The sequence below is a fragment of the Bos indicus genome, chromosome 14 (genome assembly GCF_029378745.1).
Source record: "Bos indicus isolate NIAB-ARS_2022 breed Sahiwal x Tharparkar chromosome 14, NIAB-ARS_B.indTharparkar_mat_pri_1.0, whole genome shotgun sequence".
NCBI classification, from domain to species: domain Eukaryota; kingdom Metazoa; phylum Chordata; class Mammalia; order Artiodactyla; family Bovidae; genus Bos; species Bos indicus.
Window position 1 is genome coordinate 3,179,922 of NC_091773.1, and position 14,661 is coordinate 3,194,582.

General features: G+C 55.3%; 1 protein-coding gene across 3 annotated transcripts in view; it reads left to right on the top strand.

The window, feature by feature from the left end:
* The first annotated feature begins 278 nt into the window (after window positions 1-278).
* AGO2 (argonaute RISC catalytic component 2) overlaps window positions 279-14,661 on the top strand; it is a 93,556-nt gene continuing 79,173 nt past the window's right edge. The window contains exon 1 of one of the 3 annotated variants that reach the window (XM_070802394.1): window positions 279-473. In XM_070802394.1, coding sequence (XP_070658495.1) covers window positions 452-473 — 22 coding nt within the window. In that variant the 5' untranslated portion in view covers window positions 279-451. Of the gene's footprint in view, window positions 474-6,831; window positions 8,487-14,661 lie in introns of those variants that run through there. The other 2 variants (XM_070802395.1, XM_070802393.1) reach the window with 2 other exon arrangements.

Genomic DNA, 14,661 nt, shown 5'->3' on the forward strand with positions numbered 1-14,661 from the left:
CCCGCCGCGCCCGCCGCGCCCGCCGCGCCCGCCGCGCCCGCCGCGCCCGCCGCGCCCGCCGCGCCCGCCGCCCGCCTCGGCTGCCGCGCGGGCCCCGCCCTCCCGCTCCCGTGCCCCGCCCCCGCCGCGCGGGCCCCGCCCCTCCCGCACCTCCTCCTCTCCCGCCCCGCCCCCGGCCGCTCCCTCGCCCCGCCCCTCCCCCTCCCCTCCCCTCCCCTCCCCTCCCCTCCCCCTCCCCCGCCCGCCCGCCCGCCGCCGCCGCCGCCGCCGCCGCCGCCGCCTCCGCCCGCCGCCCCCTCCGCCCGCCGCCCCGGCCGCGTCGGGTAAACCTGTTTGGCGGCCGCGCCGGGGCGGATCGTGCGGCCGGCGGCTCCCTCGCGGCTCGCGGCGTCGGGGCCCGTGGCGCGCGCGCGGCCGCCCCTCGGCCCCGGAGCCCCTCGGCGGCGCCACCATGTACTCGGGAGCCGGCCCCGGTGAGTCCGCGCGCTCCTCCCCGCGGCGGTTGGCGGGCCGGGCGCGAGCGCGGCGCGGGCGGGCGGGGGACCGCGGGCCGGGGGATCGGGGGGCCCGGGGGTCGCGGGGGGCTGCCGGCCGTCCCCTCGGCCCCAGGGCGGACGCGCGGCCCCAGCCTCCTCCTCGGGCCCGAGTCGTCGGGGCGCCCCGCGCGGCCTGGGCCCTTCCCGCGCCTCGTCTCCGCCGCGGCCCGGCGGGCTGGGACCGGGCCGGAGCGCGGACTGGGCCGGGCAGCCCGCGTGTAGGCCCGAGGCCCGGGCGCCCGCCTGCCCGGCTTCCTGCGCCCGGCGCCCGGGCCCCTGCACCGCGCGGGGCCGGCGGGGCCGAGGCCGGGGCCGCGCTCGAAGCGCCCGGGGGCGGAGAGGCCCCGGCCGGGGGCGCCGAACTCGGGGTGCGGGCGGCGCGGGGAGGAGCGCGGCCGCTGGGCGCAGACCGAGCCGCGGCGAGCCTGGAGCGCTCTCAGTTTCGTTTTTCTTTTTGCCAGCACTTCTGCGGCCCCTTCTCCGAAGGAAAGTCTGGAAATGCTGAATTTTGGCCACTTCTTGATGGTAGTTAGGACCGCGGACAGAGAGAGATAGGAAGGCGCCCTAAAACCCTAAACCTGCGCGCGTCTCGTTTTCATTCCAGACACACAGGCTCCTTATTCAAGTGTTAATTGCCTTTTACAATTAACTGGAGGAAGGTGAGGAGATGTGCTGATTTCCTTAGCGTATTTTCTCACTAGCCGGCCTCCCTTTCTTTAGAAAAGTTCTGAAAAACTTAGAGCAGTAACACATTTTTTAAAGAACTTTTTTGGGGGCGATTAACTTTGCTGAGCCAAGAAAATGGTCAAATGTTGTTAAGCTTTTTCCCTTCTCCCGCCAGGCACGTGGCTTCTAAATTTCCCGCTGGCCCTGCCACTTGGACAGGGCATATCCTGTCCCCTTTGTCCACCAGGCTCCAGCGGGCTGCAGGCCCTGCCGGCTGGGTCCTGCCTTTTGTGGGTCCTGGCCCTCCCAAGCCTCCTGCTGCTGGGGCTTTGGCGGGACCCCTTCAGACTCTTCTGATCCATTTGGATCCCTTAACACTTTCTATTTACAAACAGTCCTGTGCCTTGTGAATACTCACTGTCCTGTTTTCTGATGTCACTTAGTTAGAAAGCTTCTCCAAGGCTGAGCCAGAGCAACTTTTAAATTGCTCTCAGCAATTTGATAGAAGAATGGTTTTAACTGTAATGGTTTTAACTGTAATCTGGAAGGTGACTCAGCCCTGGTGGGGAAAGGCCCAGGGCTCCAGTCACAGTCCCGGGGGCAGACAGACTTGGCTTCTTAGAACCCTGGGTGGGCAGCACCCATCCATGATGTGGCAGGGTAGTCCCCACACCTGGGTGAGTGCGAATCTCCCCGCCCATCCCTCTGAAGGAACCCAGCAAGTCTTAGCCACTACACTGAACATTTTTTCAGATTTTCAATGCAAAAGTTGGAGGCCCAGAAAAAGTGAAGAACCTTGGGGAAGGTCAAGCTTTTGTGTTGTGTCTGACGTTAACTGATCCACTGGACAGCTTGCTAAGTTGCTGGTGGTCATTTTGAAGATGGACAGCAGAGGCATAGAGAGGCGATGAGGCTTTCAAAGGTCAGCCAGCCAGCGAGCAGGAGGACGATGTGTGTGATTCCAAGCAGACTCTCCATACACTCCCTTTAGAGAAGTGGCTCTGGGTTTTTTTGACCTTGACCCCCCCAAGAAGAAACACCTGTTACATGTAGACTGGACCCAGTGCTCGGGTGTTAGAGTATAATTGAAACATGAGCTTCAGGAAGAACCGCTCGCCAGTGCTGTTGCTCTGCACTGGGATATTTTCTTGTCTATTTTATTTTCCAAAAAGCTTTAGTTCTCTGCATCTCTAGGCTCGTTCCGGGTTCTCCATGGCTCTTGAAAGAATCTTGCTCTGATGTGGGCCTGTGCATCGTGGTCTGGTGGGGAGGGGGCCTCTCATTCACTGTTCGCAGATAAACCTGCTCTGAAATCAGACAGCTTTGGTTGAAAAAATAAATGAGTCTATAGGATAGTTCTTAGCCAGTGAACGGCAGGATGGGAATGAACCCAAATTTCAGGCTCTACAAGCGTGCCGTAATTATAAGGCTGTGATGCAGTTCAGTTTTATTCTACACACTCAGGCTTTTAATTTTATTTAAGAAGGATATTTGGAATAGAGTCTCTTCGGTGAAACTCTTTTTAATGTATTTCCTAATTTAGAATAATAAAAAGACATTTGAACTGGATTGTAGAAAAACTTACAAATAGTTTTGCTACTTCCCATTTTAATACCCTTATTAAGTGACTAAGTAAATTAACTTAAAAAATAGAGTCTTGTTATGGACTGTGTTATGTCTGTTAGGAAATGCTATTATGTATGTGAATTGGTATCTGGACTCTTAAAGTTAGGTAGTTACTATTAGTTTTTTGTTTTTGTTTATTTTTTTAATTATTCAAAAGAGTTAGTGGTTTAGGATGGGTGGATTCTCCAGTGACCCTGAACTTTCATAGATGAACAATTTTTCCCCCCCCCAAACCGCTTAGCGACCTTAAAAGGAATCTCAGTATTGCCTCCTGAAGGGGGCTTGTTGGTCCGTTTTTTCACTGTGCTCAGACTTCTGTGGGTTACATTCCTCACAGACCTGCTACAGAGTAACTTCTGCCACATGGAAGTCTTGTTGCAAAGTTGTCTGAACAGGATTGTGACTTTAAGAATGAGGGACTCTCACTGTGGTTTCTAGAGTCATTTCACTCCTCCTGCACCCTGCTGCTTCTCTCCCCCAACCCCAGTCATCTCAGAGAAGATCTGGGCCAGTCTCCCAGTAACCCTGCACCTTTGCCGAATAGCAGAAGGCGCTTCGCCCTGGGGAGCTGCTGCAGGGCATGGCTGGCTAGCCGTCCAGTTTCCCTTGATGGCTCTGTTAAACCTTGAAGAAGGATTTAAAGTTAAGTGTGAAAGGAAAAAAAAAATGTGAAAGGTTCAGCTCCTAAAACTTATGCAGTTCAGAAGAATATTATTTCCTGTAACTTCAAGTTTGTGTCAGAGTTTTTAAAATGCCAGGAGGGTTTATTCTTTATAATCTGTTACGCAACACTACGGCAGAGTCCCAGTCTGATAAAATATATTTTTGTTTTGTGAATTGCTATCATGAACACTCAAAATGTATCGCTTGACTTTTAAAACAGTATCTATTGTGAAATAATCTAAGTACACAGAAGTAGAGTGACTGGTATCATATGCTCCCATTTATCCATCACCAGCCTCAGCAAATATCAAGATTTTCCACATTTGCTTCACATCTTCCCTTTCCCCCCTTTTCTCTGTGGAGATAGTCTAAAGTGGATTCCAGCCCTGTGGTTTCACCCTGAATGCTTAAGTACCGTGTCTGAAGGATGGGGGCATTTAAAACTCAATGCTGTTGCCACACTTAACAGTCCATAATCAATTTCTCTCATTATCTCAGAAGTGTGTTTACTTCCTGGTTGTTTTGGATCCTGAATTTTATTAAAAGTTCACACATGAATTTGGTTTTACGCCTTTGAGGATCTTTAGAGTCTCCCGCTACCCTCCACCCCACTGACTTGTAAGATCTCTTCTTCAGAGGATGACTTGTAAGATCTCTTCTTCAGAGGGTGTGTATCTTTCCCCCGTTTCCTTTAATTGTTTCTAGAAAGAAGCCAGCTGTTCAAGGTTCCTGGGCTTCCTTGGGGAAGGCTGATGAGACCCAGCCGCTTGTGACTTTAATTCAGACACACTTATCTTCAGCGACATTTTGGGGCCGGCCACTTGGCATCTTCAGCATTCATTGTGGTAGAGCCCACTTTTTACGCGGGGCTGTTTCCGCAGAAGGGCTATGGGGTGAAGAGGGGAAGCGCTGCCTGTGCTGCAGCTTCGCTCCTCCTCATCCCCAGGAGGAGGGAAGGACCAGCTGGCTGTGTGGGGAGAACCACACGGCGAGTTTGCTCGCGTCGAGATTGAGGTTCTGGGCGGCTGAGGCGGTGCTGGAGGTGGAGGACGGGGTCTTGGGCTCAGGTGGACACGAGTTCATGGACTGGCCCACAGCCTGGGCTCGGTGAGTGGGACCTGGTGCCCTGGGGAGGGGGTGCAGCCCGGAGCCCACCCGAAGGCTTTTCTCCACCTCTGCCCCTGAAAGTGAAAGTGAAAGTCTCTCATCGTGTCAGGCTCTTTGTGACCCCATGGACTATGCAATCCATGGAATTCTCTAGGCCAGAATCCTGGAGTGGAAAGCCTTTCCTTTCTCCAGGGGATCTTCCCAACCCTGGGATTGAACCCAGGTTTCCCATATTGCAGGCGGATTCTATACTAGCTGAGCCACAGGGAAGCCCCTGAAGACCCAGGAAATTACATTTTGCAGATGTCCCAGCTGCTTGTTTTTTAGGAGCTGGAGACCCATTGGTGCTGGGGGTCGGGGCGGGAGAGGACGTTGAGGTGAGTCTGGAGCAGCCCCCACGGAGCACCTTCACTGGGGATCAGCCCTGGGGAGGAGCCCAGGACTGAAACACACCTTGGAGGTCAGCCTCCAGAGAGTGGGATTGCCGGCTGGGTGGGTGGGGCTTTGGGTGTGTGTCTAGGTGAGAGTGTGGGTGTGCTAAAGGGGCCTGTATGATGGACCATAAGCAGTTAAGTTTACCTGTGGTTCCCTGCCTGGTAAAGCTTAAAGGTCTGATTGAATGACAACCTCGCCTTTCATTAACTGTAGTTATGGTTCATATTGCTGAGACTGCAGCTTAGAATTGGGGCAGAAGGAGGCTTCTATAGGTTGTTACTGGGGACTCCAGTGAATTCGCAGTGAAAATTGTTATGTATCCATCTTTAAGAACCCATAGCAACAAACAAACAGAACTGTGGCTGGGTTAAAACCAGCCACGTTAGGAATCCAGGTACTTTCTACCCGACTCTGTCTCATTGTATCTGAATCCTTCTTGTCTCTCGGAGCCTCCTGCCTCCCAGGCAGTCTCCCAAGGGGCATTGTTTTGGGGGTTTTTCAAGTTACTTCTCGGTGTTTCAGCTCTGAGCTCTAGTTCTTAGAGAGTTGCACATAAAAGGTCAAAATACTGAGGTTCATAGGTCAGAGTCATTTGAGATGTTCTGTCGGCTTTGACTCAAAGTAAAACAGTACAGCCTCTGAGAGTCGGTTCTCACAATGGCACGTTCATGTCGATGGGGGAGCTTGAGCCTGGCCGGCCATTCATGTGGTCGAGGGCTGGGTGGGGGCCTTTGTTTGTGTGTGAACTGGGGGTGGGAAGGCCCCTGCACTGGAAACTTGCTAAGCCCCTTCTCAGGCCCCCTGGCTCAGCCTTGCTTTAACTGAGCTTATGCAGGACGAGAAGGTGGTAGGATGTTTGGCGTGACCAGGGTGCTTTGTGGCTGGGGCTCTGGGGGGCGCCTCCCTCTGAGTCTCAGAGTCTGGCTGATGCTCCTGACTCAGCAGCGCCCGTGTTTTTAGGGCCCTCGCCGCTGCTCTCGTGGGCCGTGGGCCCGTCCACGCGGCCGGCCTAGCAGGGCCAGGGAAAATGGAGGCCTTCTCCCGGCCTTGCAGGTGGTGGCATCATCTGCTTTTTGTAGGAACAAAGGAGCAACAGAAGTACAAGTAAGAAGTGGAAAGAAAGCAAAGGAAGACGCTGAGCGGTGAAGAGCACAACTTTGGACAAAACCCAGGCCATCGGCGCATCTGCTGGGAGCTTCTGGGAGCTAGGTGTCGTTGTGACGCAAGCCCAGAGCACGGGTCCAGGTCAGGCCGACCTCACTCGAGTCCTGGCTCCAGGACTGGGCGCGTGCTCAGCTTCGCTGGACCTCAGTCTCCTCCTCGTGCCGGGAAAGCGCCTGACGGTGGAGGTGTTCTGGTTGGGGAGAGGACGCGGGAGGTGCCTCCTAGTTATTGCGGTCCCCACGCCGCGGTCACTTTATCCTCGGGTCTCCTCTGCACACAGTGGCTTCTCCCACTCTGGTTCCGCCCAGTGACCGCTCCTCTCCGTGACCCTCCTGGCTGACCTCTGGGTCTTTACTTCGCAAGCCCTAAGAGCCACATCACTGATAAACGCCGCAGGTGCCGGGTGGCCACAGCTGCTTTGGAGGCTCAGTACCGGGGAAGTGGAAGGTTAGCCCTGATGCTCGAAGCTCATGTCCCTGGCAGAGTCATTCGGAGCAGACCCAGCTGTGCAGTGAAGCCTCTGCAGACAGGACTGGGCAGTGGATGGGCACGGCCTGTGGGGTGACGCTGAGGGAGCTCCAGGCTCTGTCTGCAGGTGGTGAGCTGGTGAGTCAGGGGACGCCGCTCTGCTCGCAGCCGGGACCAGGGGACATTGCTGGGACCTTTGGTTCCCTCTGCGTGCTGCCGCCCCAACAAGTTGCGGCTTGTTAAATGTGAACGCGTGTGGCTCAGTCCACGAACCTCACGTTAGACTTGGAGGGCATCTCAGGGCCAAGACTGGTAATTACAACTTAGCCTTGAGCTGGAGGCGTCGCAGGCTTTTGCGGGTGAATGGCAGGAGCTCATGTGAGGGGGAATGGAGACGCGAAGCAAGTCATGCACAAAAACGGTGGTTGTGAAGTGTGTCTGGGGCCCCTGCCCGGTGCGCTGCGCGGGGCCCTGTGGCACGGTGGCCAGTGCAGCTGCACTGAGAAGGCATCTTGGAGCAACCTGGGCCAGAAGAAGGGGAGAGACGAAAGTCAGGCTGAGCTCGGAGCCTTTGGGGGGATGTGGAGCCCAAGAGCGGCTGGACAGAGTTTTTTCAGTGATGGCTGTGGGCTGGTGGAGTCAGGGAGGCGGCCCTGAGGGGCTTGCACGGGGATGTTGAGCTGGGGTCAGCTGGAACGTGTGGGGAGGAGCCTGTGTGCCACCCCGCCCGCACCCAGGGGCAGCCCTGTCTCCCCAGGAGCCCTGGTCCCCATCCTGCCTCTTGGCTCGATACAGACCCTAGGCGTCTCAGGTCATTTCCAGCAGGCCAGAAGATTCCCGTGAGAGAAGGGGGTCTGTCTTCGCCTCCCCCGCCCTCTCCCGTAACCCCTGGTTGCCAGTGTCCCGCACCACCTGCTCAGTGTCCAGATCTGTTCACAGTTGGTTGAACTGGGATCCAGGTGAGGCCCACATGTGACTGGCTGATGCGTCTCTTTGGTATCAGCTTCAGGGGAGAGCTTCATTGACATGGAACTCGTGTACCTCTGTTGCTTAGTCGCTCAGTCGTGTCCTACTCTTTGTGACCCCAAGGACTGCAGCCCGCCAGGCTCCTCTGTCCATGAGATTTCCCAGGCAAGAATACTGGAGTGGGTTGCCACGTCCTCCTCCAGGGGATCTTCCCGACCCAGGGATCGAACCCATGTCCCCTGCGTTGGTAGGCAGATTCTTCACCACTGCGCCGCCTGGGAAGCTCAGTATAAAACGCAGGCTGTTTTATTTAGCACATTCAGACTTGTGCAGCCATCACCACAATCTGAGGATGTTTTTGTCTCCTGTCCCCAAAGAAAGGCTGTACGCGTTAGCTGTTGTTCCTCACTCCCCTACCCCCGGCCCTAAACAGTCACACTCTCAGTCTCTAGTCTTCGCCTTCCTCTTCCCCAGTGCTTACTATTGCTGGGGTGAAGACACTGGCTCGTGTGTGGTATCTTGACTCGCCGACTGGACTTGGCTGATGGGGTCTCCTTGGTGTAATTCAGTGTGTTTGTCCTGTGTGAATTTCCTGCAAGTTAGTGGTCAGATCCAAAGGCAGGTTCTACGTTTTTTGGGTTCTGGTGCTTTCTTTTTAGCGTGAATACTACCTGCTGTTGATTGTTAATCGTTAGGTCCCATTAATCCATTAGAGTTGGTACAACGCTGATGCTCTGTTTCCACAACAAAAGCTTCCCTGGCTGGCCTGCCGATCAGGTTGGCTCTGTCTTAAGGCAGAGAAGTGAGCAGCATGAATGAAGGCAGGGCAGCCTGCGGAGAAGAGAGGTGGTCCGGGTAGGTGGGCACTGGGGGTGACGTCAGAGGTTTGGGGGGGTGATGCTGTGGGTGCCTAAGAGTGAGCTGAGCGTAGGGCTCTTTTGTTCTGTAGGCTCTGGGGCCCCTCTGGGAGCATTTGGCGGTTTGTGTTGCAGGAAGCGGGTCTAGCCTGGTGGCAGGAGTCTTCGTCTGTGTCTGGTGGGGTCGTGGTCAGGTTCCCTGCTGGTGGCAGGGCAGTGCTGAGCAGGGCAGTGTGTATCTGGGGCGTGGCGAGGGCTGAAGACCACGCCCCCAGCTGACCTGCTGGCCTCTCAGTGCTGACCCCAGGGAGGAAGGAGCAGCAGGGGTCAGTTTTCTTTTACAGATATGCTAAATTTAAGGCGATTCTAAGAAATCCGGGAGATAAAAATCTGTGGCCTTCACTTTGCATCTTTATATAGCACCCAGTGCTATGGTGGGGGTCTTGTCCGGATGTCAGCTCCCTTTGCTTGCTGCCCAGGACGTCTTGGTTATCTTTTGTCTCTTTGTGGTGTCTACTGTAGTCTGCTTTCTTTTTACTCAATAAATCCTTATTGCAGTCAACTCTTGATTGTTCAAAAGTTAAACCTGTTGAATTGAAACTTGTGTACGCTCTGAAAACTCTGCCCGCAGCCCACCCTGGTGCTCTGCATCTGGAGTGGAGGGTGACCTCGCAGGGATGCTGTCGAGCTGTGTGGAGGGAAGTGGGTCACGGGGGCCACTTGCCAGTTGATTGGCTTAAATAGACAGTGGAAGCGGACATCCGCGCAAAGGTAGACGTGTAGCCTCTCAGAGGCAGGTGCTGGGTGGTCTTCCCTCCATGCCCCAACCTCTCCGCTCACCTCTGGTGATTAAGCCGGCTCCCAGTGTCGTGAGGGTCTCTGACGCTGAGCCACGCTGACCTGGCCAGTAGAGGCGAGGCAGTCGAGGTAACTGCCTCCCTCCTGGCTTCCTTAGATCTTGTCCAAAGCTGTGCCCTCAGGAGACAGGCCTGGAAGGCGCCCAGTTAGAAGCTCTGTGGGCACGTGGAGTGGGAGCCTGAGGAGGCACCCGCGCCTGGTTTTAGCCCAGTGTCTTCACGTGTAAACCAGGGCCGAGTGCCTCCCTTGCTGTGAGGGTGGAGTGCGTTAGGGCCTGTTCACGCCCAGGGCAGGGCTGGGCAGGGCTGGGCAGGTGTGGGATGTGGGTGGAGCTGTGGTTTCACCAGGTATGGGGTCCTGTGATGCAGGGCTGGTGAGCCACCTTCTCTCAGTGACGGGATTCTAGAGGTGCGTTAAGGAAAAGCGCATGTCTGGGTGAAAATTCTCCGAGAACTAGTGCTGTGAAGTAAATAGAAAAGATTGTGAGAAATTTGGTTGTAAAGCTACAGGAGCTCTGGGTGACATTTTCTTTTTCTTTTTTTTTGTCTTTTGTCTTTAGAAGAAAAAAAAAGAACTGGCTTGGCTTTTTAAGGGGTTTGAGTCTCATTTCAGCAGGAGGTATCTCACCTGAGATGGTGGTAGTCCTGGATGCTGGAGCATCGTGGCAAGAAAGGGGCTGAGCCCAGTCTGGGCTTATCACAGGGAGGAGGGGGCGCCCAGATGGGTTTATCAGCGTCCACCACGGAAGCAGTGGGTAAGGGTGGTGCCCGCCCGGGTGGCCTGCAGGTTGACATCCCTGTGAGACGAGGCACACCCCGCTGAGCTATCTGATGGTTTCTGGTGTTTCAGCAAGCACTTATTTGAAGAGTAGTTTCTATTTTTTTTTGCGTGTTTTTCTGAAGTAAGATATTTTTAAGTCCGTGTTGTAGAGTGATGGCTGTTGATGAACTTTGCAGAGTTGCTTTCTGGGGTGGGGGTGGTGGTTCTCAGACTGGTGCTGCAGGGTGCTGGCTTGGCCTCCCCGCTCCAGGCCCCCTGGTCCCCTGCTCTGCACGCTCAACACAGCTAGGAAGGCCTTCTCTTGCCTTAGCTTGGGGACGGGCCTGCAGCCCTTGTCCTCGGCTCTTTCTGTTGCTTGTGTGGTCTGTCCCAAGTGTGTCTGAATGTTAACAAAGGCAGAGAAAAAAGATCATCAGTGTTTCAGAGAGGCCGTGTTTTTCAGGATGTCATAGGCTCTTTTTTTGATTGAGAGGAGACGCACAGAACATGAGTGACGTCTGGTGCATTCAGAGTTAGGCACGCATCGCCTCTGTCTGGTTCCAAAGCATTCCCGTCAACCCAAAAGGAAACTCTGCCCATTAAGCGGTTCCTCCCCGTTCCCCACTCCCTCCAGCCCCGGGGACCACCAGGCCTCACTGCCTGTGGATCTGCCTCCGCTGGATATTTCACGTAAGTGGAGTCATGAAGCACGTGACCTTCTGCGGCTCTTCCCCGAGCGTTTTCAGGGCTCGTGTCTCTGTGTGTCGGCGCTTCGTGGCTGACCGGTCCCTTACGTGCTGTATCACAGTTTGTTTACCCGTTCATCTGTGATCGATGGGCGTTTGGGTGGTTTCTGCCTCCTGGCTGTCGTGGCTACTGCTGCTGTGAACGTTCGCCTATGGGTTGGTGTGTGGCATATGTCTTCATTTCTCCTGGGCGCCTACTGGGAGTGGAATTGCTGGGTTTTACTCTGTGACTTTGAGAGGAACTGACGCACTGTTTCCATGGAGTGGTTTCGGGTTCTCTGCATCCTCACCAACACCGATTATTGTCATCACAGCCTCTTAGAAAGTGAAGTTAGTAGTGTAATATATCACGTCTGGCATATTTTATTACTTACCAAAGTAGAAAAAAATATTAGATTTAGGTGCATTTTGCCCAGATCTACCTAATAGCTGTAAGGTACATCCATTTCTTCGTGCTAGAGTTTAGAGGATGTTTGGAACCTGGACAACTAGATGAACGCAGTAAAGCTTCATAATGTAACAGGGTGGCAGAGCAGGCAAGGGTCCAGTACCCAGCTCCAGCCTGGAGCTGGAGTCAAAAGTGCCCACCTTCTGGGTACATACTGAGTGCCAGCTGTGTGCTGGGCGTCTTGCCCGGTGCCCAGGGAACAGTGCTGGGTGCAAACCACGGCGCTCCTGCGTACCCCCACCCCCAGCTCACTGAGTCAGGAACACAGAGGAGCATCACCCAGTCACCAGAGATCCCTGGGGACGGTGGGAGGAGGGCACATTCCAGAGGGAACGTGATGGGCAGCCTGGCCTGTGGAGGGGTGGTGGCAGGAGACAGGGCCGGGGCAGAGGCTGCCCTGAGCACAGAGGTTTTCATCCAGAACGTTGGGGTCAAGCGTGAGAGACGCACAGCTGCCATGTGTGTTTCCCGGGAGCCCCTGGCTGCTGGTGGAAAACGGGGGGAGGGGGCTTGAAGATGCCCAAGACTGGCATGCTGGAGAGGCCCTGAGGGTGGCCGGCGGAGCACGTGGGGGTCAGGAGGCAGGTGGTCCGGAAGATGCCTGATTGCTTTGGGGCTTGGCTGGGCGGTGAGGCGGTGCACCAGTAGAGGTGGGCAGATTTAAGTTGAGTCTGCTGGCTTTGAGAAAAAATTTTGTGTATTTTTTTATTGGATTATAATTTTGAGAAAAAGTTTTAAAAGACTTTTTAATAAGGAAGAATTCAAATATTCAGAGGAGTAGAGACCACAGGAGGCCCTGTCTCGGCACTCCGCCTGGCTGTGCGCTCAGCCTGGCATCAGCCCCGCCCGGCTCCCCTCCCTCGTTACCAGAAGCCTGGTGTCAGTGCGTTTGTCGGTATTCATTTACTGAGAGGCAGTGTCAGACTTAGGAAAGGAGCCAGAGATGCAGAAGTCCCACACTAGCGTCCCCGGTGTTACCCTTTTGTAGCGTTCGTGCGAGCGCCGTTACCAAAGTGGGGAAACTAGCTTCGGTCCGCTGCTGCGAGCTCGCCTGAAGGTCTTCCTCAGGCTTGGGGTCAGATGACTGCCCGCTTCCTGGCCAGCCCCTGGGCAGCCGGGGGCCGGCCTCGTTTGCCGTCCCGGCCCCTCACGCCTCTGCACTTGAGAAGGCTGGAGCCCCTCTCTGCCCCGTCTTTTGTGCCCTCCCCGTGGGCGCTCTCTCAGGCTGCGCTGTGTCTTCTCAGCTCACCCCCGCTGTTTTCTGGTGGCTTCCCTTCTGCACCTGCAGGACACTCCAGCCTCTGTTGTGGTTTTCCTGCCCCGCTTCTCAGTGGACATGGGATGTACATGTACTCACACGCCTGTACATACACATAGCTGTTTGTCTGTGTGTGCATCACAAACTGCATTCTCGCTGGCATTGCTGGTTTCAGTCTCGTGTCTCTGGGTTTACTCTAGCTGTCCTCTTTCCTTATTTACAGCTTCTTCATCAGATAGTTGGGTCTTCATCAGATAGTGAGAAGTCTAGGTCTCATTGCCCCCAGTGTATTTGCTCATTTGTTCAGGCTGAGCAGACATGGAAAGTAGTTTCAGAATTGCTGCCCGCCCCCAGGGAGAGACAAGCTGCTACCTGGAGAGCCGGTCTGCATGTGGCCGCTCACTGTCTGGCCGGGGGCACTCGGTCAGTCCTCCTCCTGAGTTCTCTCTCTGCGCTCTTCTAGTAAATGAGAGATTCCGTTTAGGGGCTTTCCTGGTCGTCCAGTGGTTAAGACTCCAGGCTTTCACTGCTGAAGGTGTGGGTTCAATCCCTGATCAGGGGACAAGATCCACAGGCCACACAGTGTGGCCAAAAAGGGAATGAACTGGGCAGGCTCAGGGACCCCACTGTTGTAGGCGCTGCACTTGGAACCATCAGCGTGGTGACTGGGTGCCGCAGGTGGCCGCCGGGAGGGCCGGCTGTCCCCCGGGGAGGCGGAGGCGCTGCAGGAACAGCGAGGAGCCCTCACGCCGCCCGCTCACTGGCTCGCGTGGACCCCGAGGGCCGGGGCGGCCTTCCTAGGCCAGGAGCGGCAGCACGCCCCCAGCAGGGCCCGCGCCCCGCCCCACCCGGGTCTGCCTCGGAGCTTTCTTACTGTTGGGAGGTGACCACAGGCGCTGCTGCCTTTTGGTTCTGTTTTGTTTTTTTTTTAAATTATTTTATCTTTCATGATAAAAGGAATACATGCTTATTTCAGAGAATTTAGAAGATACTGAAACAAAAAGAGAAAAAAAATCCATGGGTAACGACCCTTGGAAGAAGTAGTGAATGTGTTTGCTTCCAGACGTTTTTTCCTGTACATACATAGATAGCTGGGGGCAGCCTACACTTAAAATTTTGCGTTTTCCCTTTTCACATAATACCATGAGCGCTTCCGAGGGCCGTTTACATTTGTTGGAGGGTGTTTACAGCGATGTTTAAAAGATGACGGCAGGCGCTCGTGTGGGGCGGCGGCCTCCAGGGGCAGCCGCAGCTTGGTTCCTGTGGCTGCGTGCCCCCCGGCTGTGGGACCATCCTCACCACCGTCTCCCCTAGGGCGCCGTGCCAGCACTTCTGCAGAGACTTGGCAACGGTCCGGCGGGTCGGGGAGCTCGGGCACTCCGTGGCTGCAGGCCCCTCACCGTCCTGACACGCACTCGGAGCACACACCTCTCCTTCACCGTCCCCAGTGAAGTGCCGAGGGACGGCCGGGAGTCCCGTCTCTCGCCAACTGGAAGCTGCCAGAGGGCAGGACCACGTCTCCTGGCTGCATCCTCAGTGCTGTTGCTGGGAAGCAGGTCATTGGGGTCTATCTGGTGGATGGGTGTGTGTGTTGGAGACAGGCGGCTTAGCAGAAACGAAGTACAGGCTCTTAGCCGTGCCTACCCTCTGTGGTTAATTACAGACACCCCGTGTGTCAGGTGGGCTCCGGGACCCCTGTGAGTCCCCCTTAGTGGGCACTGGACCCCAAGGCTGAGAGCCGCTCCACTCCCCCAGGCCCTCCTCTCCTCAGGGGAGCCCCCCAGGAAGCGAGCAGGGCCCCTGCAGCTGTGTCCCAGTTCGCGGCATCTCGTTACTTCTGGTGCCTGTAAAATGGGGGTGATAACTATGTATTCACGTAGAATGATGTAGCAGAACATTTGCGACATACTGTATTATATTTTGTATGTAATATAGAGAGAGATTTAGTTCCAGCAAGTGTGGGTTATGCATACTTACTCATAATTATCAACGTCATATAATTGTTTCCTTACGTGTGCTCAATGTGCCCGATTGTTACAGAGATCACATTTAACAGCCGTTTTATTGTGACGGTAAAATGAGTTAACATGCAGAAGTGCCTGCT